The 24,356-nt window shown below is 42.1% G+C and overlaps 1 protein-coding gene across 1 annotated transcript; it reads right to left on the reverse strand.

Moving 5' to 3' along the window:
* Window positions 1–1,076: 1,076 nt before the first annotated feature.
* sfrp5 (secreted frizzled-related protein 5) lies at window positions 1,077–15,163 on the reverse strand. The gene is made up of 4 exons (XM_020047043.2): window positions 15,069–15,163; window positions 14,074–14,663; window positions 5,456–5,533; window positions 1,077–1,699 (listed from the first exon to the last, which is right to left on the reverse strand). The coding sequence occupies exons 2-4, from the start codon at window positions 14,648–14,650 to the stop codon at window positions 1,371–1,373; spliced, it is 984 nt and encodes a 327-aa protein (XP_019902602.2). The 5' UTR covers window positions 14,651–14,663; window positions 15,069–15,163; the 3' UTR covers window positions 1,077–1,370.
* Between the last annotated feature and the right edge of the window lie 9,193 nt (window positions 15,164–24,356).

The raw sequence follows: 24,356 nt of genomic DNA on the forward strand, positions 1-24,356 counted from the left end.
CATTTGGGTACCTTCCAAATGTGAGTTCTGCAAAATCTGAAAACTGTAACCTCTGTGAGAATATGTGAACCAGCCCAGTCAGGATTATGAATGTACAACAGAAAATTCAAATAGGGTGTCATCACAATAGCTAGCTGACTTTATATTTTCAATCTGGACAAACAGGGAGCTTGCCTATTTCAGTGTTTACTCAACACACATGCAAACGTCTTGCTCATTTTTCACACAACCATTTTTTTTTCACTCAACCATAAACACTCCCTTTCGTCCATTGCATTTTGACACCTGCTGTACTCCAATGTGAGTAGTCTTTGGAAGAATTTCTAAATCAGTAAAAGCACCCCAAGCCTTCTCCATAATGCACTCTTTGAATGTCTTACTATAATGTCACTACCTGCCTCTGCTACTATAATGATGATTACTGCTATAACATATACATGTGATCCATATTCGTATTCATACCCAGTAAACTGGTAACATTCCTCAAACATTCAAAACATGTTTCATAGCAGTTTCTTTTCCAGAATATAAGAAAAAAGGAAGATCCTTACATTGTTCTCCAACATCGCTCAGAACCATCACATAACATTCCCATTAAATTCTTATTCGGTTTCCCAGGTTATTTAATAACAACAGTGTTCGGGAACATTCTTGCAAAATCAAGTAAAACATTGCATAATCATCAGCACATCCAGACAGTTTTCATTAGAACACAATAAAGGTTCTGGAAACAATCACAGACCAACATTGGTTTGCTGGGTAGGATATAAGACTTGAAAAGTGTCTTGTATGATCCTGTCACCTTGCGTCTCTGACATAACAATCTAAAATCTGTGGTATCTCAAAAACAGGAAATATAGATGAGTAGAAAAATATCAGTGAGCTATCTGTTAGAAAGTTAGGATTTATTCTGGGTTCTTAGGGGGCAGTAAATAAAACAGAGAAGGCTCCGCTCTATTGGAGGGGCTAGGGAGTGAGGGTAAGGTATTGGCCACAGGGGGTAGGTAGACAACAGGAAGGACATTGTGGGATATGTAGGACCCTAAGGGAGGCTGTGTGAATAGAATTGGAATTACCTGGGTGTGACGGGGGACAGGTAACCTGGTGGGAATGCCAGACTGTTTCTGTCAAAGTACGTGCCACTCATTGTCACTATGGCATGACAAGGACAGCCGAGGGAGTTGGCCAAAGAACCAATAGAACTGGGAATTGATTTGGATGGGAAAACAGCTGGGATATGACTAGGATATCAGGGGCCACTGGGAGATGTGAATGGAATGGTTGCGGTGTCACCAGGAAACCGTGTGATCGGTGGGAAAGTGGTAGGAGAAATTTGGACGGGGTGACACCTGAGAGGGAGGCCACCGAGGTCACTGGAAGACAGTATGATAGGTGGGACACTGTTGACTCTTCATGTACTTGATGGCAAACTTCAACTCCTTGCTCTTCTTCTCCCACTTGTGGATGGACATGAGCAGCAGCTGCTGGTCCACCTTGCGGCCCATGATAAGGAAGTTACTGCCAAGGCTGTCGAGCTGAGCGCACGGGCAGTTGGCTCCATTCTTGATGTACAGAGTCAGCTTCTTCAGGTCCTTCTTACGGAGGACACCCATCTTGAGGACCTTCTTCTTCTTCTGGGCGGCGATGAGTTTACGGTCTCCCTTTTCTTTCTTCACTTCTTTGATCTTCATCTTGATGACTAAGGGAAAGAGAGAGAGAGACAGGAAGGAGTGTGGGAATAATGAGAGAAGAAGCAAAGTATGAAGAGGGAGAGAAATGAGAGAAGTAAATGACAGGAAGAGAGAAGTTGGAGAGAAAGGTTTGAGATTAATGTGAGTTTCACTTTTATTATAGATGAACATCATGAAGGATCCTACTAATCATCCCAAACAACCCAAAAGAACTCCATAAACCCCAGCCATGAACCCAAAATAACCCAAAAATAACAAAAACAATTATCTCAATGTATTTTTTTTTAATGAGGCACCCAAACCAAATCGTTATCCAACTTTGGTGGAGCCATATGGCACTATCAAACCTTTACTGGCATAGAGACTGGCCGTCAGTCCAGATAGGATTGGAGAGGACCAAAGCATGTTAATTCATGGAAAGGGGGCCAAGTCCACCAGGGAGGTCGAAGGCTGACCCAGGTATTGGACCTCCAAGCAGGGTGAGCCAAGACTCCAGATAGCACCACACCCACAAGCCAGCGAGGGCTGACCCCAGCCTTCGTGCTCTGCTCCTATAGAAGAGGGGTGTCCAAATCGTTTCACAAAGGACCTAGTGTCTGCTATTTTTTTTTTTAAATTTTAATTGGTGTCCAATGAACACCTAGACAACCAGATGAGGGGAGTTTGTCAGCTGGTACAAGGTAAGAGTGAAAACCTGCAGACACTAACATTCACAAGTTGTCTTACATTGGCAAGGTCATTTTAGCTTGGCTAGCTAATGGAAAATGTCCCGCTTAGTTAGCCAAATTCATATTTTTCACATCTTCTACGTGGCCTGTAATCCAAGTGTTCCAAACAGTTATCTCATGATCAAGACAAAAACAACTATGAGGTCAGCAGATCAACCTCACTCCTCCCTAAAGGTTGTTGCAGTAAAAAAAAAAAAAAAGGATTACCCCCAAATACATAAATGATGGTAAAATCTGGAATCTTGCTTTAACTAGCTTTTGAACTACAAAACTGTTAGGACACTGCCTTAAATGTCGGAAAAGGTGTTTACAACAATTGAGAGTTTTTTGGGGGGCTGGAGTTGTCCTTTAAGCTTTTTCTGTTTTTCTGTTTTTATCAAAACCATTTTTGCCTCGTATGAGTATTACATCATAACATAACAAATGCGCACCGTCATGCATTGCCGGTTGTCCTTTTTTGGACAAATGTTGGACATTGGAAATACAATTTTGAGATCTTGTTGGGTCCTGCAACTCTCACAGATACTGTACACTCACCGCACACACGCATTTCTGTAAAAGAGGTCCTGTGTAGGTCCTTGTGCCATGTGTGCCCACCCTGAGATGTCAATAGGCAATGTACTGGGAGTCTGTGTGTGAGCCAATCTGGACTATGTCCGTATGACAAGCTCAATTTATACAATGAAAATGAAAGGAGGAATGAGGAGGACAGACAGACAGGAAGACAGAAAGTTAGAGACCAAGAGAAACCAAGAGGCTAAAAAGAGAAAGAGAGAGTGAGAGATGGGGCGGAGGGAGTCAGAGAGAAAGAGTGCCTGTCATTTTGAGAAGAAACAGGCCTTCCTGGGACGAGAGCACGTCAGCCTCACTAACACTCAGGTGTTAGGTATACAGAACCACACCTAACCTGGTTACACCCAGCACTGCTGCAGCCAGGACTGGGGCTACTTGGCTTGATGAACAGCACACCAACAACTGACTGGTTATCCAGTTGCCCACCCTGTAGGAAGGATTCCTTGACAAGAAATGTAAGCTCCTCTAGAAATCTGCCAAGATATGTGGTTAACATCTGTGCCATGATGGCACCTAAACTTGGTGGGTGGAGTCATCTTTTCACGTTACAATCATGCCAACCCACTGTGGAGATATCTACAGTATGCAAGTTTTCTTACATCTAGTACTTATTGCAATAAAGAAGTCTCTGGAAAATACAATGATATTCACCACAAATGCACATTTGTTATGAAAGGCTACAAATTATTAGGCATTACCAAAAGTTGATTCAAGTGAGTTCAACTGGTATACACACACTACATACAATATAGTTATAGTAGGTATATACAGTGCATTACAAAAACTGTTTAAACCCCTGATCAGTTCTCCTGTTTTACTTAAGTGCAAATTGTACATTAATGTTAAAAAAAATGTGATATTATATTAATACTCAAAATACTTATATCGGTTTTATGTTGAGAGATATTTTTTGAAAATTAACCATGGAAATATATTACATGGATAACTAGTCAACACCTACACAATATTATATGGTAGAAGCACCCTTCACTGCAATAACTGCTTTAAGTCTTTTGTAAGTACAGTGGATATAAAAAGTCTACACACCCCTGTTAAAATGCCAGGTTTTTTTTATGTAAAAGAATGAGACAAAGATAAATCATGTCAGAACTTTTTCCACTTTTAATGTGACCTATAATGTGAACAATTCAATTGAAAAACAAACTGAATTCTTCGAGGGGGAAATATTTAAAATAAAAACCTTACAATAAAGAGTGTTGCTTCATTTTGGGAAACTATATACATTTAAAGGGGAGTTTTGACTGAATTTGAGCCTTCCAACACGGAGTAGGCTTATAGTTACTGTGTGATAGAATGTATCAGAGAGACTAGTGGAATCTTTTTTAGCTTTAGTTGCTGCTATAAACTTTACTTTTGAAGAAAAAAGATTGCATTATAACCCTTCATAATTTTTCAAAAGAATGATTAGTATTGCAAAATCCTCCAAAGACTAAGCAAATGGCTATTCTCAAAAGCAGCTAATTAATCAACTAAAACAAACACATCAGCTCCTTAAAGAAAATGTTTTAATTAAAATCCATGTAACAATTCAGATTTCCCCTAGCTGCCAGGTGGTTTTCCTGCGGTATTAAGATTAAATTAAGATATAGTAAGCATATGAATTCTCCACACAGCGCACAGTCCAAAACAATATCAAGACCAAAGATTTTGGCAATGATTTAGGGAGAGTTAATGGTAAGCTGTTTAGAGTTATAATCTTGCAGGGAGGGACAAGCTAAAAGCCTTGGCTAACATAGGATACTTGGCCCAGTGTGTCCTGCTGTGACCATCACTACATTCAGGGGACAAGAAAAGGGAGCCTCAGTGTAGTCTGGACATGATTATCAGGACATAACTGGAGACAGCCAGTAACTTCTTCTCAAAACTAAACTTGAACAATACTGACTATACTTCCTACATTTTGTTTTCATGCTTCATCCCGTCTGTATAGTTGTATTTTCCCCATATTGTAATGGAATCATAATTACAACGTGGTTCTTCTCTCACTGGGGTGATGTGGCGGCTAGCCAAAGCAGTCGCTTTTGTTTTCTGTGTGCATGTGTTAGGGAGTGTGTGTATTGGAGAGAGTGGGCGTGTGTGTGTTTCTGTGTGTCACTGGGTACTGTGGTATTGTGGCTGTGCACTAATGTAGCCATCAACATTGTGCTTCCCATTACTGTCATCGTCTGCAGAATGAGAGTTGCAAAGGTGCGTGTTTGTGTGCATGTGTACTGTACGTGTGTTTGTGTGTGTGTGTGTGTGTGTGTGTGTGTGTGTGATGGCAAGCTACACTATTGAGTTGTCAAACTAGAGCTAGAGCTGCTATCCAGTTAACTACACACATCGCAGCTTAAACTGCTGCTCCCAGAAACTGACTGGCTTGGTCGATGGTGATTGAGTGAGTGGGTGGTGGGCTTTGGGTCTGTGTGTGCGCGTGTGCGTGTTTGCGCGTGTAGTACTTACCAAAGTCACTGGCACAGAAATGCTCCATGATGGTGTCGGCTTTCAGTTCGTTGTCACATGGAGGACAGGTTTTAGATGCTGACACAAAGAGAGAGAAAGAGAGCGAGAGAGCAATAATTAATATTGTAGGAAAGTCGGGAGTGTATCCCAGATTATCAACTAAACACATTAGCTGTTATGTCAACAGAGGTAAAAGTCTTGATGACAAGGCTATGTGTTGGGTTAAGGTTGCATTATAATGAATTTCATAATATAGCTGGCTTAGGCTTGAAGTCAGGTTTAGCCTAGGAAATAGATATCTGGTTGAAACTGTGAACTACAGCCAGAGGAGAGGATTGACGCTACAGTCGAGCAGAATATTTGTTAATATATTCTCCATAGATATAGATACATATAGATGCCTTCAAATATAGACCAGTCTGTTCTGTTTTGGGCCCATACTTCAGTCTAAAGCACTGTTTAGAAACCGCCTGTCAGAGGTTATTTGCTGAATAGGGAATATATAGTGCAGTATCCTGAGTGATGTTTGCACTGCAATTACTCTGGAGAAAATGTTTTAATTTGAGAAGTTGTATATTTTGGTGTTAAGGTGTGGCACAAGTGTCTGTGTGTGTGTCTGTGTGTGTGTCTGTGTGAAAAGTAAATGGCTACAGTAACAGCTAAGCTTAGTGAACAGTGATGTTGTACACAGAAGCAGAGACACAGTCATGTGGTACAGTGCAGTATAGCCAGACCTGAAATGTCAACGTATGCCTTGTCTGAGAAGGTTCACTGAAAAATCCAGTGAAAAGCAAACAGAAATGACTTGTATGTTGAACTCAAATTAGGCATATAGTCTCCATTTAGTTAACTTTCATGTCATTGTGTGTGTGCTAAGTTTTTTTTCTGTTTGTGTGTGAATGTGTGTGCCCGTGCTTTAATGCACATGGTTATAAGAATGTCAGTGTAGGTTTGTTGTCCTGTTTCCATCTAGGTTGGTTGACCGAACAGATTGTTGGGAAGAGAGGAACAGACCGTGATTGGACAGTGGTGGAAGGATGTGGACAGCATGTTCAGCATGTGTACCATGTCCACTGTGTATCACTGTTTGTGGGCCAGTTTGAATATGTGTATTTATCTATGGGCCAGTTTGAATATGTGTATTTATCTATGGGCCAGTTTGAATATGTGTATTTATATATGGGCCAGTTTGAAAATGTGTATTTATCTATGGGCCAGTTTGTATATGTGTATGTTTCTAGGGGCCAGTATAAATATATTTATTCATCTATGGACACGTTTGAATATGTGTATTTATCTATAGGCCAGTTGGAATATGTGGATCTATCTATGGGCCAGTTTAAATATGTGGATTTATCTATGGGCCAGTTTGAAAATGTGGATTTATCTATGGGCCAGTTTGAATATCTGGATTTATCTATGGGCCAGTTGGAATATGTGGATCTTTCTATGGGCCAGTTTGAAGATGTGTATTTATCTATGGGCCAGTTTGAATGTGTATTTATCTATGGGTCAGTTTGAATATGTGTATTTATCTATGGGCCAGTTTAAATATGTGTATTTATCTACGGGTCAGTTTGAATATGTGGATCTTTCTATGGGCCAGTTTGAAGATGTGTATTTATCTATGGGCCAGTTTGAATGTGTATTTATCTATGGGTCAGTTTGAATATGTGTATTTATCTATGGGCCAGTTTAAATAAGTGTATTTATCTACGGGTCAGTTTGAATATGTGGATTTATCTATGGGCCAGTTTAAATATGTGGGGTTATCTATAGGCCAGTTTGAATGCATGTACATTTCTATTGACCAGTAGGATTATATGTGTATGTACATCGTTGGGCCAGTGTAAGTAAGCTTGACATGGTTAGCTATGGGGAAAATCCTTCTGCTGACTGTGTTATTTTAAAACAGAGCTGGATGTTTGTTTATTGTTGTGGTGAATACTTCTTTGTCTTTCTCTCCCCACAAAACATCCCACTGGCCCCTGTAATACTGAAGCATTTGAAAATGTTGTTTTAAACAGGACAAAGGTCTTACACAGAAGAAGATATGCTGCAATCAGTGCATTACAATCATTTGTCAAGTCTGTACATTAGAATTTAATATGTTTAAATGTACACCAAAAAGGTGTGTCTGGTCACAAGACCTATGGTCTCTGGTCAATTGTCCTATGGTCACTGGACAAAAGTAGTGCACAATCTAAGGAAAGTGTATCCTTTGGAAGTAATTGGTTGACTGCAGCTAGCCCAGTCTAATTGAGTTCCCTGTTAATAACTAAACAGGACAAGCAGAGCAGAGTGCTGTGTTGAAGGAATGCTTTCTCCTGACACATATATGTACCCTGGCACAGAGACAAGTGGGCAGCCAGCCAACACCACCACCCCAGAGTAACCACAATCTATTACTCTACCGGCTGAATAAGACATAACAGCAATAAGTGAATCATTTAAAATAGGCACAGCAGAAAGCGGGGGGGGGGGGGGGGGGGGGGGGGGGGTTGTGTGTGTGTGTGCGAGAGAGAGAGAGAGAGAGAAATTCAACACTACTGTTGTTTGCTCCTTGGGGTTTAAGGCTGCATGTTTTGTAAAAGCACTTTGTGACAACTGCTGATGTAAAAAGGGCTTTATAAATAAATTTTATTGATTGATTGAGAGAGATAGGGAGAGCAGCAGGGAAGGAGAGGGAAAGGGAGGGAGGGGCAGAATGAAAGAGAGGGAGGTAGTGAACACTTTCCACCATGAGTGTTCCCATGCTTCCCATGCATTATCACCAGGAGGCCTGCTAGACAGAGGGTCATGCCTTTAATTGTGTGGTGCTGACAATAAGACAAGGCCTGGACACACACACACACACACAGTCTGTCTCTCTCACACACACACAGACACACTCTCCTTCTCACACACTCACACACACAGTCTGTCACACACACACAGACAGACACACTCTCCTTCTCACACACTCTCACACACACACTGAGAATTTCTGTGTTACTAAAGGGTTCACCTCAACACGACCCAGTGCAGTGAGGCATGTTGAACTCTGACCCCTGTCATTATCAGGCCAGACAGCTAGTTAGGACCAGGTGATAACCTCTAACCTTTGACTTTTAGCCCTGGGAGGAGAATGGTCTGCGAGCCGACCCTCAACCCCCCTCTGTTTCATTCTCTCGTTCTCTAAATTACTTTCTCCCTCCTCACTCTTTCTGTATCTACATGTCTGCTACATTCTTGGTATGTGTCTGTTCGTCTTAGTCCAAAGTGGGTATCACAGTAAACACATGAGCCATCTATATCAGCTCATTGAAGGGATCGATTGGAAGTCTGAATATTGTGAGACAGGAAGCCCTTTCATCTTTTTGTGCTATACACTAATCCTTGTGTTGGTGTGTGGCCGGTGACCATGAGAGATGATCTGGGACCAAGCTAAGACTGTCAGGACCGCTCTAAGACTGTCAGGGCCACTCTAAGTCTGTCAGGACCGCTCTAAGACTGTCAGGACCGCTCTAAGACTGTCAGGAACTAACTAAGACTGTCAGGACCGCTCTAAGACTGTCAGGAACGAGGTAAGACTGTCAGGGCCACTCTAAGTCTGTCAGGACCGCTCTAAGACTGTTAGGACCGCTCTAAGATTGTCAGAACTGAGCTAAGACTGTCAGGGCCACTCTAAGACTGTCAGGGCCACTCTAAGTCTGTCAGGACCGCTCTAAGACTGTCAGGAACTAACTAAGACTGTCAGGACAGCTTTAAGACTGTCAGGAACTAACTAAGACTGTCAGGAGCGCTCTAAGATTGTCAGGACCGAACTAAGACTGTAAGGACCGAGCTAAGACTGTCTGGAAGGTTCTAAGACTGTCAGGATCACTTTAAAACTTTCAGGAACAAACTAAGACTTTCAGGACTGCTCTAAGATTGTCAGGACCGAGCTAAGACTGTCAGGGCCGCTCCAAGACTCAGGACCGCTCTAAGAGTGTCAGGACCGCTCTAAGACTGTCAGGACCGCTCTAAGACTGTCAGGACATCACCAACACATTGACCACAATTCATTCTTCTGGGCTGGGGGGCGGTTGTCAGACTTCCATGCCGGGGGGTTGAAAGGGAAATTCTGTGTTTGGAACACTGGTGATTCCTCTGGAGAATATTATTATTATTCTGTACAACTGACAAAGTCACAAAAAGTCCCCCTCTTCCATCACACAAACACACACATTATATGCATAAACTAGGTGTAGGATTCTGACAGAAGAAGAAGTCTGTGTATTAGTGGCCCCGTTTAAGCACACCTCTGCCTGTGAGCGTGATGCATTTTGCCAGATGTTAGCTTCACTAATGTAAATCCTACGCTGGATTTTGTGTGATTGTGACCTGTGTGTATTTCATACAGAACATTCTATTCATTAAAACCCCTGTGATATCCGGGGCGTGTGTGAGTGTGTGTGTGTGGCTTTCCGTGTATGTGTGGCTTGGTGTGTGTTCGCAAGTGTGCAGGTAATGTACAGAGTGTACAGACTCAATGTTTTCTCAGCTAACAGCTGACCAGCCATCATGCTCAATTACAGGATTATCCAGACCTCTTGTCTTCTCTCCTCGTCCTCCCCTCTCTTTACCAACATGTAAACCATCTCTCCTCCTCATCCTCCCTTATCTCTACCAACATGTGAACCATCTCTCCTCCTCGTCCTCCCTTATCTCTACCAACATGTAAACCATCTCAACTCCTCATCCTCCCTTATCTCTACCAACATGTGAACCATCTCTCCTCCTCGTCCTCCCTTATCTCTACCAACATGTAAACCATCTCTCCTCCTCATCCTCCCTTATCTCTACCAACATGTGAACCATCTCTCCTCCTCGTCCTCCCTTATCTCTACCAACATGTAAACCATCTCTCCTCCTCGTCCTCCCTTATCTCTACCAACATGTAAACCATCTCTCCTCCTCATCCTCCTCTCTCTCTACCAACATGTAAACCATCTCAACTCCTCGTCCTCCCTTATTTCTACCAACATGTAAACCATCTCTCCTCCTCATCCTCCTCTCTCTCTACCAACATGTAAACCATATCTCCTCCTCGTCCTCCCTTATCTCTACCAACATGTAAACCATCTCTCCTCCTCGTCCTCCCTTATCTCTACCAACATGTAAACCATATCTCCTCCGCGTCCTCCCTTATCTCTACCAACATGTAAACCTCTCTCTCTACCAACATGTAAACCATCTCTCGTCCTCCCTTATCTCCTTGCACCACGTCTCCATCCATGCTGTTCAGCTTCTCTCCCCTCTGGACCGCCTGTTCACCCTCTTCTTTTTCTCCGCCCTCCAGACCCCCTCATCACAAAGTTACCCTGCCGAACAGAGTGATTAGAAAACCCTGCAGAGGCTCTTCAGCTCCCCTGCTGAGTAACTCCCAACCACAGACTGTCCAATATTCCAGGCTTCTCAACCTCCCTACTCTGCTCGGTCCTCTCTGAACTTTCAGGTCTTACTCCCGTTCAGCATCTGGGTTCCAATTTCATATGATCACATACCTGATGCACCCAAGCAAACACACACACACACACACACACACACACACACACACACTAACACACACACACACACACACACACACACACACACACACACACACACACACACACACACTAACACACACACACACACACACACACACACACACACACACACACACACACACACACACACACACACACACACACACACACACACACACACACACACACACACACACACACACACACACACACACACACACACACACACACACACACACACACACACACACACACACACACACACACACTAACACTAACACGTTTGCATGCTATATAACATAAAACAACAAGTGCTCCCTGACACAGTAGGGCATTTGTAGTTCTGTATCTCTCTGTTTCACTCTCACCCAGTCCCTGTCTCTTACACGTTCTCCCTTTCTCTCTCTTACGCTTTCCTTCTCTCTGTTATACTTTCGTTCTCCCTGAATGGACATTGAGGTGGAAAGTCAATCTAACTCTGTTCTGCTAGTTTTCACACCAGCTCTATAACTATGTTCCCTTCTCTCTTCTCCTTCTATTTGACCATGAACCATTCCTTGTAATCAAATGCACACTCTACAGTGTATTGTCATTTGAATAGATAAACATGTGGTTTTCCATGTAAAAAGGTAAAGTTCAGGTATTATTCACACTGTCTACTTTCCAAGGTGAAAAAGTAACTCATGCCACAGTGAATTGAATATGTCACATAGTTGATTCTAGTCCTATAAAAACACAACATCCATTTTCAGAATGGATTATGGTATCTATCCAAAATGGCACACTCTTCCCTGTGTAGTACATGGCGTTTGACCAGGGCACGCAGGAGTCTGGTCAAATGTAGTGCCCTATATAGGAAATAGGTTGGCATGTGGGACGTACCCGTGTTCACATCTGCCTTGCATGAGCTCAGTGAAAAGGTCTCTATGAATCTCTGCCCTCCATTTATGTATCATCATTGTAGACATCTGCACACTTGCTGAATGGGCTCGCTGTGTGTGTTTTCAAATACAATTTAGATTCAAATGAAGGAATGCATTAATTAAACATTCTCTTTCCTATTCTAATTGAACCGTGGAGCAACTGTCTTTTTCTGGTACTTTTTTCACATTACTTCCCTCACAGCCTCTCTCTGCTTCTGTCCCTAAACTCTCTTTTTCCTCTCTTTCCCCCTCTCTTCCCTCGCTCCTCTCTTCCCTCTTACTCCTCTCTCTCCTCCCTCACTCTTCTTTGTCCACTCCTTTCTTCTCTCCCAGCTCTTTTTGCCCTTATTCATCCCATTATCTGTCAGCCTCCTTATTCTCTCTTTCTGTCCCTTCTATTTTCCTCTCTCATTCTCTCCTGCAATCTCAGTTTTTACTCCCTTTTCGTTCTACCCAACCCCACCCTTATCCTTTTCTCTCTGTAGACTAATTAGCTCTCAGTAATTAGTCTGCTAGTTAATTGGCTGTCTGACCAGCCGATCAGACAAAAGACAGAACCATTCTGGACACAACAGAGACACAGCAGTGTCCCCTTCACATTCTATAGACTAGACTCACACTGACTCTCTCACACAGTCCACTCCCTCTCTCTCACACACACACACACACACACACACCTCAGGGGTCATTCAGAAGGAGACTGCTCCGAGGTGCCTGTCTAGTCTGTTTTCAACACAGCAACCGCTAATTAACACATAAGATAAGTATTGTGAAAATCATTATTGTAATTATCAACTCACCACTTTTTCAGTATAAATGTATGGTTTAAAATGCCATGTTATATCACTGTGAATTGTAATGCCTACTTTCAGAGATTTCCCTTTTTAATTACACACTGTAAAATTTCTTGTAATTTTGTAATTAAATAGTTAGCTATTGAGCCAAGCCACTGATCATGTTCAGGAAAGGTCGTTCATCACAATCAGTTCAAACAGTGAAAGACACATATGCTTCTTTTCATTATTTTTAATGTAGAAAAAAAAAGAAAAACACAACTGGGGCCTGTTTTTCTGACCCAGATTAAACCCGCTGCGGGAGTTGAAAGCTTGCTGAACGCAGAATCACTCAGTGTTTTTCAAGTCCAGGAATAGGCTTAGTCTGTCGGAGAAAGCTTGCCCTAAGAGCTGATCTGAAACCAGCCCAAAGAGCTGATCTGAAACAGCTCAATGGATTGATCTAAACGGCTAGGTCAACTTTTTATACAGTCTGAGTCATTGAACTTGTTCTTTATTTTATCCCAGTGTAATATTTTGGAAACACCAAAACTTGTCCTGTAAAAAGATGTTTTCTCTAATTCCATAACAAAAACCCATCCCTAACTTCTAAGCCCAAGCCTATACTCAAACCTAATCCTTTACCGTGTTTTTTACTCAAATCCCAATTTACCCCAAATCTAAAATAAACTGTGCTAAAACATAGGCATTCTTCTGATGGATGAAATGTCCCTACAAGTTTAGATTTTTCTTGTTTTACTTTTTGGGGTCCCCACCAGGATGGTAGAAATTGATTGGCAAAATATAAATTTGAGATGAAATTAAATCGTAAAATGTCCCCTTGGTCTTTCTTCCCTGACTCGCTCACACGTGTTAAACAAGTTGAATTACGTTAAACTAACTATTACCAGCTCTCCCATATCATAGGACAAACATCAACTTTACAGGATATTTGACCTTTCCATTCGGAAAATAATACCTTGTTAAATCTAACCTCCAAATTTACTTTATTGTCTTATCCTTAGATAAACCAACAGTACCAACAATGAAACATGTCTTGTTCTATCATATTTTGTTTTCCAAGATCCAAGTGAGAAGTACGTTTAACTTTGTGTTGTGTCACAACCAGTGACCAACCTGACAGGCGCCAAATCAAAAGTTATTATCAGGGATGAGATCATTCTAATATCGTTTACACTGTATTAAAGTAGTATATCTCTAAACATACTAAAATAAGGTAATGAATAATCATTCGGTCAGCCCAATCGTATCTTTTGTACAATTATTGAGATCAGATTTGTTTGGCAAGTAATTAAGCAAAATTGTGTGTGTGTGTGTGTGTGCGCGCGTGTGTGTGTGTGTAATCCTACCTGGAACAGGGGTAATCTGGCTCCCAGCAAACTGCATGGGTATACACAGGTCGTTATCAATGGGAAACTTATCGCAGGTCAGCATCTCTGGCCAAGGGAAGCCGTAGGTCTCCATGACAGGGGCGCAGCTGTCCCTCACTGCCTCGCAGAGCGAGCGACACGGGTAGATGGGCCTGTCCAGACACACTGGGGCGAACAGCGAACACAGGAACACCTGCGTGTCGGCATGGCAACGCTTGGCGAGGAGCGGCACCCAGCTGCCCGCCTGCTGTTTGACCTCGGGCATGGTCTCGTGTTCCAGTAGGTTTGGGAGGCGCATCTTCTTGTAGCCCACGTTGTGGCAGAGCCGTAGTTCGGCCGGGATGTCCACGCACTGGGGCTGCTTGGTGTAGAAGCGGCCGTTGTGGAAGTTGTCCGATTGCCAGCTGTAGTAGTCATACTCGTCGGCGGCCGAGGCGGGCGAGCTGAGAAAGAGGAGGACGAGGGACAGGGAGAGGGACAGTGCCACGCTGGAGATGGGGTCGGAGAGTAGCCCTGTACGTTGCTGCCTGCTGGTGCCGTGTTTCTTTTGTGCCATGCTGCTCTGAGCTCTGCGGGAAAGGAAGAAAAAAAGGGAACTTATCCAAATGTCCAACGTGAAGGAAGAAACGGTGTATTCCCTTTCTTCCTGTCCAAGTACGAGTGCAGGAGCCGAGACAGAAAACAATAAGGAAGTGTGTATTCCTTTCTCCTTTTAACAGAGATAGTGTGTGTGCGCGTGTCCCGTCCTCTTCTCCCTGCGCTAGTAGTGCTGTCCTGGCCTCAGGTGCTTTTAGGGGGAGTCAAGGATGAGTCGAGGGTAAGATGAGAACATGGACTGTATACGCTTCCTCTCTCTCTCTTTTCCTCTCTCTCGCTCTCTAAATCTGTACTTAACTCTCTCACCCTCTCTCTTATTTTCTCCTGGCAGTTTTCTCTTTATTTTTCTCTACAGTTGTCATTTCTTCTGTATCTACCTGCACCTCTCCCTTGCAGCTCTGTCTGTGTCTTGCAGTATGGTAGTTCCTCCTGTATGCTGTCAGGCCCCCTAGCAGAGTCACAGAACACTCTCCCTCCGACAGGCCCCACACACAGCTCGGGCCCGGCCTATCACAGGCCTCACACAGCGCAACCTCAGCCAATCAGAGATCAGAGGGAGGTCATGGGGGGGGGGTATCCCCCCTCCCATCCTCACCCACTCTGGTAGACACTCCCTGAGGCAGAGAGAGACAGATTTAGAGAGAGAGAGAGAGAGAGAGAGAGGGAGGGGGAGGTAAAGGAGAGATAGCGATAAAGGAGAGGGAAAGCACAATGTTTGGAGACTGCTACTCCTTACTTGTTCTCCTGCTCTGCTCTTTGTTCGCACAATTCTCTCTCTCCCACGCACACACTCAAACACAGACGCGCACACACACACACACGCACACTTACACACACACACACACACACACACACAGAGTGAGGTGGTAGTGAATGGCCTGAGTGGTACATTGAGAGCAGGCAGGCTATAGCAACTACAGGTGGCTAGGTCATTTGGTTACGCTCTGTGAGATATGCTAATGTCTGTGGTGTTGTTGAATAGAGGCACGCTGCCTGTCTGTCTCTTTCCATCAGTAACACTGACACACACAGAGAGGCATAGACATAATAGCATCAAAATGAATCAGATTCTCATTCAGAACTCATTCATTCTCATTCAACACTCATTCATTCTCATTCACCACTCATTCATTCTCATTCAAAGCTTAGTGGGTGGACTAGTGGCCACGTTGATTCTACCGGCTGGCGAGTTTATGATCACAGATCTGTGATCTCCCAGCTTTGTAAACACACAACAGTGGTAAATTCTGCTCTATCACCTCATTGGGTGGACAAACAAAATTGCGATAGATTCCAGTACTATTTCCAACACACACAGAATTCAAGTGACAATGCAGCTTTGCCAAAACCAACCCACTGCTGGAATGTATGTACTCACGTCCCTGTTCAGACATTGACAAAAGTATATCAAGATAGCAGGAGCACTGATGGGAATTTGTTGATTGATTTACTTCACCTATTTCCTGTCAGCTTGTCGTCTAGCAGTGGGGCTGATCAACATCTTTAACAGTGAACATGTGTTTGTCTGTTCTTTGTCATGCAAAATCCGGCTGTTTATTTCTAATTACCATTTGATCTTGAATACATTTTTATTTTATTCTGCTATGAGTTCCAGTGACCCTGTGAAGAAATAACAATGTCTCCCATTTAAGGGTGAGATCGAACATTTCCCCCTAACATCATGCGATGGTTGAATTGTATGCAGCAATATTAAAATGTGAGGATAGACAACTATCAGTGTCTGTATGGCTCTCTCCACAGACCGAAACTATTAGACATCTACAACTGATAAGATTGATAAGGAAATATGGATTGGCAGATATTGCCAGAGTTTTTAATCATATCCACATTTTATGGCTGTTGTTCTTTGATAGCCTAACAGATACTGCATGCTTTTAATCATGATTAGGTCATAGTGCTGAGAAAGAATGATGTCCAATCTTTATCACACTCTATCAAGTGTGAGTACGGACATGTTTTTGTTAATATCTACAGTTCATTATCAGATATCTCCAGGGTTTATTCAGGCAGTAAACGAAGGGTTGTGGTTTATGGAGACTATACCAACACAGAGGGCTTGGAGACGTCCCTTGGCCACGGCATATTGGCCACGTGCTTCAAATCCCGGAGGTGCCTCGTTAACCAGTTACCAATGCAAAACGTGTCGTAACCATCGTTTACGGTGTTATAGAACAAAACGTTTAGCCAACCAGCAATCAAGGTTTGAGCCTCTAGATTCATGGACACATCGTATACTCGGGTGATCAGAATGCTGTCCTAAAGCTGCAGCATATCAGACCGTGTAGCAGGGGTATAATAACACATTTTTTTGACAGTTCAAAATGCAATGATAATATGTTTATTATAGCAATAATGCACCTTGAGGGTTTGATGAATATACCGCAACAATAGGCACTTCTATGCTGTACCTTGGCTGTGGTATATTGGCCATGTAACACACCCACTTATCTTACCTTGTTTATTACTGTAACACTCTTCGGAATTACAATAAGAGTTGTAGAAAATACAGTTTAGCGTGTTCCAACGAACCATTTGTTGAAGTCCCTGTTGAGATGTGCAGGGAAACAGTGTCTGCCAGCAGAGCAAACTGTCAAAGTTTTATAATAATTGCTGACTCGGAACTGTGCATAATTCAATTATGAGAAATGTTGCCAAGCTACACAAAGGAGAAGATCTAATGAAATGTGATGAAAATTGTATTTGAATATACTGTTGAATTATGGTTAATATTATATTTCTTGTGTTTTGACGTGAAGATATCTGAATACCTATCTAGTACTTGCTGCTCCTGTCTGATTTCGTCTTGCAAATACTTTTTCTACCCAAATTTCCCTGATCAATGCCCTTTTCCTTGGCTTTAGCTCAGTGGAATAAAGCAGTCTTGGATTGCACAGTCTGCCATTCATTCTTCTCTCCATTTCCCTTCCCCTCTAGACTGGCTCATTATATTGATTGAGAGAGGCCTCTTGACCTTTGAACCTGAGCTAATTGATTTTAGGAACCAATATAAGAGCTAATGATCTGGGGACTTTAGCCTTTAAGCATAAGGTATGTAGTGCGCACACACACCCACACACACACACATGCGTGCACAGATATCAGCACATGCAGTGGTATCCACAATGCCATATTTGTTTATTTGAGTGGCTTGGGGTGGTCCTTGTGTACTGCTACAGAATGGGTTTGGGTTTGACCCACAGGTTATTCAGTGAATACTCTCTCCTCTGTCTTTCCCACTTTTTGTATCCAGAAAAAGCATTTCCTGACAAAAATGTATTACTGTTTCTTGACCAAAAATATTAATCTTTAGAAAACGCAGTGGATTCCGTCACATAGAATTTTGTGTAGCTCTAGACATGGCAGGAGATTTCCAATGTGATTTATACAGTGATCCTTCATTAAGAGCTGTGTCTTGTTCTTTTTCCCGAATCCGTCTCTTTATTGGCAACTCATTTACATGTGCCAGAGACTCCTGCTTTGTGATTGGAAGGATTACAGATTAGATCCGGGCAGCATTGAAAAGCCAGGAGGTTCAGCGAGGTTTGAGTGTACACACACAAATACACACACATTCAAACACACCTACACAAACACACACATACATACATACACAGCCACACACCCACCCACTTCAAACATCTACAATAAGGATTAGTTGGCAGAACTGTCAAACCAAGAGTAACGGCTTCTCTAATAATCTCACAATGCAAAACAATACTAAGCTTGAAAATCCCTTTTTATATACAGTGGATATAAAAAGTCTACATACCCCTGTTAAAATGCTAGGTTCTTGTGATGTAAAAGAATGAGAAAAGATAAATAATGTATTTTTCCACCTTTAATGTGACCTATAACGTGAACAATTCAATTGAAAAACAAACTGAACTCTTTGAGAGGGAAACATTTAAAATGTTATACTCACAATAACCTGGTTGCATAAGTGTGCAAACCCTTAAACTAAAACTTTGTTGAAGTGCCTTTTGATTTTATTACAGCACTTAGTCTTTTTGGGTAGGAGTCTATTAGCATGGCACATCTTGACGTGGCAATATTTGCCCCCTGTTCTTTGCAAAAGTGCTCAGAATCTGTCAGATTGTGATGACATCTCCTGTGCACAGCCCTCTTTAGATCACCCCACAGATGTTCAATTGGATTCAGTTCTGGGCTCTGGCTGGGCCATTCCAAAAGGTTAATATTATTCTGGTGAAGCCATGCTTTTGTGGATTTGGATGTGTGCTTTGGGTCATTGTCGTGCTGAAAGGTGAACTTCCTCTTCATCTTCAGCTTTCTAACGGACACCTGAAGGTTCTGTGCCAAAATTGCCTGGTATTTGGAACTGTTCATAATTCCCTCCACCTTGACTAAGGCCCCAGTTCCAGCTGAAGAAAAACAGCCCCAAAGCATGATGCTGCCACCACCATGGTTCACTGTGGATATGGTGTTCTTTGAGTGATGTGCAGTGTTGTTTTTGCGCCAAAGATACCTTTTGGAATTATGGCCAAGAAGTTCAACCTTGGTTTCATCAGACCATAATCCATTCCCCCAAGTGGTTTTTTTTTCAAACTTCAGCCGGGCTTGGATATTTTTCTTTGTTAGAAAAGACTTCCGTCTTGCCACCCTACCCCATAGCCCATTCATATGAAGAATACGGGAGATTGTTGTCACATGTAGCACAAAACCAGTACTTGCCAGAAATTCCTGCAGTTCCTTTAATGTTGCTGTAGGCCTCTTGGAAGCCTCCCTGACCAGTTTTTTTCTAGTATTTTCATCAAATATGTTCTTGGTAATGTGTCTGTTGTGCCATATTTTCTCCACTTGATGATGACGGTCTTCACTTTGTTACATGGTATATCTAATGCTTTGAAAATTATTTTGTACCCTTGTCCTGACTGATATCTTTCAACAATGAGATCCCTCTGATGCTTTGGAAGCTCTCTGCGGACCATGGCTTTTGCTCTGAGATGCAACTAAGAAAATGTCAGGAAAATCCTACTAGACCAGCTGAACTTTATTTGTGATTAATCAGTCACGTTAAATGATGGCAGGTGTGTAAATACTTCTATTTAACATGAGTTTGAATGTGATTGGTTAATTCTGAACGCAGCCACATCCCCAGTTATAAGAGGGTGTCCACCCTTATGCAACCAGGTTATTATAATTTTTTTTTTTTTTTTTTTTTTTTTTTTCACGAAGATTTCAGTTCAATTGAATTGTTCACATTATAGGTCATATTAACAGTGTAAAAAGGTCTGACATTATTTATCTTTTTCTAATTCTTTTACATCACAAAAACCTGTCATTTTAACAGGGGTGTGTAGACTTTTTATATCCACTGTACAGTAAATATATATTTTTGGATAACTCACAGAAGAATATCTTAATGCAATATAAAAATAAATAAAAAAAACAAGCCATCTAATTGGTGTAATGAAATAATTGCATCATCTTAAAAGTTTGCAGTTGAATCGTTGTTAATGTCATTTGACCAAAGCACTGACAATTGCGAGCAGTAATAAAACAAAAAAACACAGGAATGTTTATTACCTTGGTAATGACTGGTGGAAAAGACAGGATATTTTTTATCTTGGTAATGACTGGTACAAAAGACTGTATTGTTTGGTACAGTACATTGGTAATTACTGGTAGAAAATACAGGATAGGCGATAGATATGGAGGGCCATAGATTTGGGGGGGACAGTGAGTTCACAAACCTGCAAATTATACAAACGTCAGTTTGACCCTCCAGGAACCCTTACTCATCCAATATGCAACTTATAGCTGTGACTGGTAGAAAAACCAGGAAAGTCTGTTACCACTGAACAGACCAAATTAAAAATTAAAAGATCTACCTACCTGTTTGTCAAAAACTATGATAAGTGCTAAGATTTTAAGTATGTTTTCACAGATTAAATTAAAAACTTAATATAAGGAAAATCTATAAATATAAAAAATCTACTATTAAGGCTAAACTCTATTATTTATTGATTCAAACGTCCAACGTGATACAGTATATATGTCAGTATATATGTATATAGTGTATACTAGATCCAACATGGGATAGCATGACCCAAATTGTACAAGCCTGTAAATGTACCGCTGACCAATTATACAATTTGAAAATCCACCGCGACAGTCGAAATGTGACCACTGAACGTATTTTATACGTATCTGCTTGACTAGTTTTGAGATAGTTTTTTTAATATTTGCTGTTATTATTTTGAAAACACACATTCACAACACAACACTGATCCAAAGGGATTTTCAAAAGGCAGGAAAATTCAGCCCTGCCGGACATCCAAGCAGACATGGAATCAAGTGCAACAGCAATCAGTGTGATGGCTTATGTATAGTAGACCAATTCTATATTAACTGGAACTCCATAGTAATGTTTATATTGCTTTCATGTAGACTTTAACCTCATTAGCAGCTAATCTCCTTCATATCTCTGGATGTTTGCATACAGTCTAAGAGCTCACTCAGTCCACAGAGAGAGAGAGGGAGGTTAAAGAACCCTAAGCCTGAAACACATACACTTCCCACTCAGTGCCTGACTTAAATGTGGGGTTTACAGCTAGATCCAGCTTTTGAGTCAACATTTCACCACTCTAAATGCTCTGCCTCTCTATACTGAAGTCTCACTTTTGCACATGCTTGTTGAAATGTGATGAAATCATGTAGGAGCGTTTTCTCACCACACACTGAGAAGGTAATAAACTCTGCTACCTGTCACAGTGGGCAGTGGACAGCAAAGCAGACAGACAACCATTTACACTGCTGTTCACTGGCGCTTTGCCTTTGCCTCTATATGCCCCTCTGTATCTGCCCCTCTGTATCTGCCCCTCTCTACCTGCCCCTCTGTATCTGTCCCTCTCTATCTACCCCTCTCTATTTACCCCTCTCTCTCAGCCCCTCTCTATCAGCCCCTCTCTATCAGCCCCTCTCTATCTACCGCTCTGTATCTGCCCCTCTCTATCTGCCCCTCTCTATCTGCCCCTCTCTATCAGCCCCTCTCTATCTGCCGTTCTCTCTCTGCCTCTCTATCTGCCCCTCTCTCTGCTCCTCTCTATCTGCCCCTCTCTATCTGCCCCTCTATATGCCCCTCTATCTGCCCCTCTCTCTCTGCCCCTCTATATGTCTATCTCACTCTCTCCCACCTCTTGCTTCTCTCTCGCACTTTCTATTCTCTATTTAGCTTTTTCTTCTTTCTCCCATTCCTCTCCCTCCCCCTTCTCTCCCTGTCTCCCTCCCCCTTCTCTCCTTGTCTCCCTCCCCCTTCTCTCCTTGTCTCCCTCCCCCTTCTCTCCTTGTCTCCCAAGCAAACCTAAAGTTGTTCAGGAGACCATGACGCAACCTCCTGATGTTCTGGGGATGTCCTAATGACTATTTTTTCCCGCGGCCTCTCTTTCAAGCTTTCTCCGCGCGGAAGGAGTCAGGCCACCAAGAAGGGGTCAAAAGGTACACATACACACCAACTCTCAGACGCTCACACACAAGTTTAGACACACACTCGTGAGCCTGTCCAACGTGGGCAAGGGCCCCATGTTGGGCTCTAGTCTGTCCGATCAGAGGAGTGCCGTGTGAAAAGGCCACTGAAAGGCTCAACGTTACGGAGTGCAATGCAAAGAGACAGATCAGAGAAAGAGAGCGAGCATTAAACCCAACGGGGGGTGTATGTTCATGTGTGTGTGCGCGTGCGTGTGTGTCCTTGTTTTATCGTACTTGTATCCCGACTATGGTTGGTACATTAAGTACCTTCTGGGGACATTTCATTGTTCCCTGTGATCGAAAAGACTACTTCAGGGAGTACAGGTTAAGTTTACTGTATATGTATTAAGTTTTATGTATACTTTTTTTTACTCTCTCTAGGCATGTTATAAACACTCCAAAACACTCCTAACAAAGCGAAAATTACATCCAAAACCTTTTTATATGCTATGCCCTAAATCCATAGTTGCATATTTTATGTTAAAAGCAGCATCATTCAAACAAGGATATATGTTGCAGTGGAAAAACAGGCTAGGGATTCCGGCTAGGTTTAGGGTTAAGGTTAGGTTACAGTTATCCATAGGGCTGGGTTAAGTTTAGGGATGAAGTTACCCCATTTCGATATTTGTGTTCGTGTCATCATGCGGTCCACTTCCAGTACGTACAGTGGATATAAAAAGTCTACATACCCCTGTTAAAATGCCAGGTTCTTGTGATGTAAAAGAATGAGAAAAAGATAAATAATGTCATCATGTGACCTATAATGTGAACAATTCAATTGAAAAACAAACTGAAATCTTTGAGGGGGGAAAATAACCTGGTTGCATAAGTGTGCACACCCTTAAACTAGTACTTTGTTGAAGCACCTTTTGATTTTAATACAGCACTCAGTCTTTTTGGGTATGTGTCTATTAGCGTGGCACATCTTGACATGGCAATATTTGCCCACTCTTATTTGCAAAAGCACTCCGAATCTGTCAAATTGCGGGGACAACTCCTGTGCACAACCCTTTTCAGATCACCCCACTGATGTTCAATTGGATTCATGTCTGGGCTCTGGCAGGGCCATTCCAAAATGATTATCTTCTTCTGGTGAAGCCATGCTTCTGTGGATTTTAATGTGTGCTTTGGGTCGTTGTCGAGCTGAAAGGTGAACTTCCACTTCATCTTCAGCATTCTAACAGACGCCTGAAGGTTTTGTGCCAAAATTGCCTGGTATTTGGAACTGTTCATAATTCCCTCCACCCTGACTAAGGCCCCGGTTCCAGCTGAAGAAAAACAGCCCCAAAGCATGATGCTGCCATCACCATGCTTCACTGTGGGTATGGTGTTCTTTGGGTCATGTGCAGAGTTGTTTTTGCGCCAAAGATACCTTTTGGAATTATGGCCCCAAAAAAAACTTGGTTTCATCAGACCATAATACATTTTCCCACGTGCTTTTGGGAGTCTTGATGTTTGTTTTTGTAAACCTCATCCGGGCTTGGATGTTTTTCTTTGTAAGCAAAGGGCTTCTGTCTTGCCACCCTACCCCATAGCCCATTCATATGAAGAATACGGGAGATTGTTGTCACATGTAGCACACAGTCAGTACTTGCCAGAAATTCCTGCATTTCCTTTAATGTTGCTGTAGGCCTCTTGGAAGCCTCCCTGACCAGTTTTCTTCTCGTCTTTTCAGCAATTTTGGAGGGACGTCCAGTTCTCGGTAATGCCTCTGTTCTGCCATATTTTCTCCACTAGATGATGACTGTCTTCACTGTGCTACATGGTTTATCTAATGCTTTGGAAATAATTTTTTACCCTTCTCCTGACTGATATCTTTCAACAAGGAGATTCCTCTTATGCTTTGGAAGCTCTCTGCAGACCATGGCTTTTGCTCTGAAATGCAACTAAGAAAATGCTGAACTTTTGATTAATTGTGAATAATCAGAGTCACTTTAAATAATGGCAGGTGTGTATTGACTTCTATTTAACATGAGTTGGAATGTAATTGGTTAATTCTGAACAGTTTTAAGAGGGTGTGCACACTTATGCAACCAGGTTATTGTAAGGTTTTTATTTTTCATTTTTCCCCCTCAAAGATTTTAGTTTGTTTTTCAATTTAATTGTTCACATTATAGGTCACATTAAAAGTGTAAAAAGTTCTCGAATGATTTATCTTT

This window comes from Esox lucius, chromosome 6 (assembly GCF_011004845.1).
Source record: "Esox lucius isolate fEsoLuc1 chromosome 6, fEsoLuc1.pri, whole genome shotgun sequence".
NCBI classification, from domain to species: Eukaryota; Metazoa; Chordata; class Actinopteri; order Esociformes; family Esocidae; genus Esox; species Esox lucius.

What these genes read in the sequence shown, in the direction of transcription:
- sfrp5 (XM_020047043.2), bottom strand. Translation starts at nt 14,650, where the DNA reads ATGGCACAAAAGAAACACGGCACCAGCAGGCAGCAACGTACAGGGCTA. An exon ending in CCAGATTACCCCTGTTCCAG is followed by an intron (nt 5,534 to 14,073) that starts GTAGGATTACAC and finishes TCTTTGTGTCAG; the next exon opens with CATCTAAAACCTGTCCTCCA. An exon ending in TTTCTGTGCCAGTGACTTTG is followed by an intron (nt 1,700 to 5,455) that starts GTAAGTACTACA and finishes TCTTTCCCTTAG; the next exon opens with TCATCAAGATGAAGATCAAA.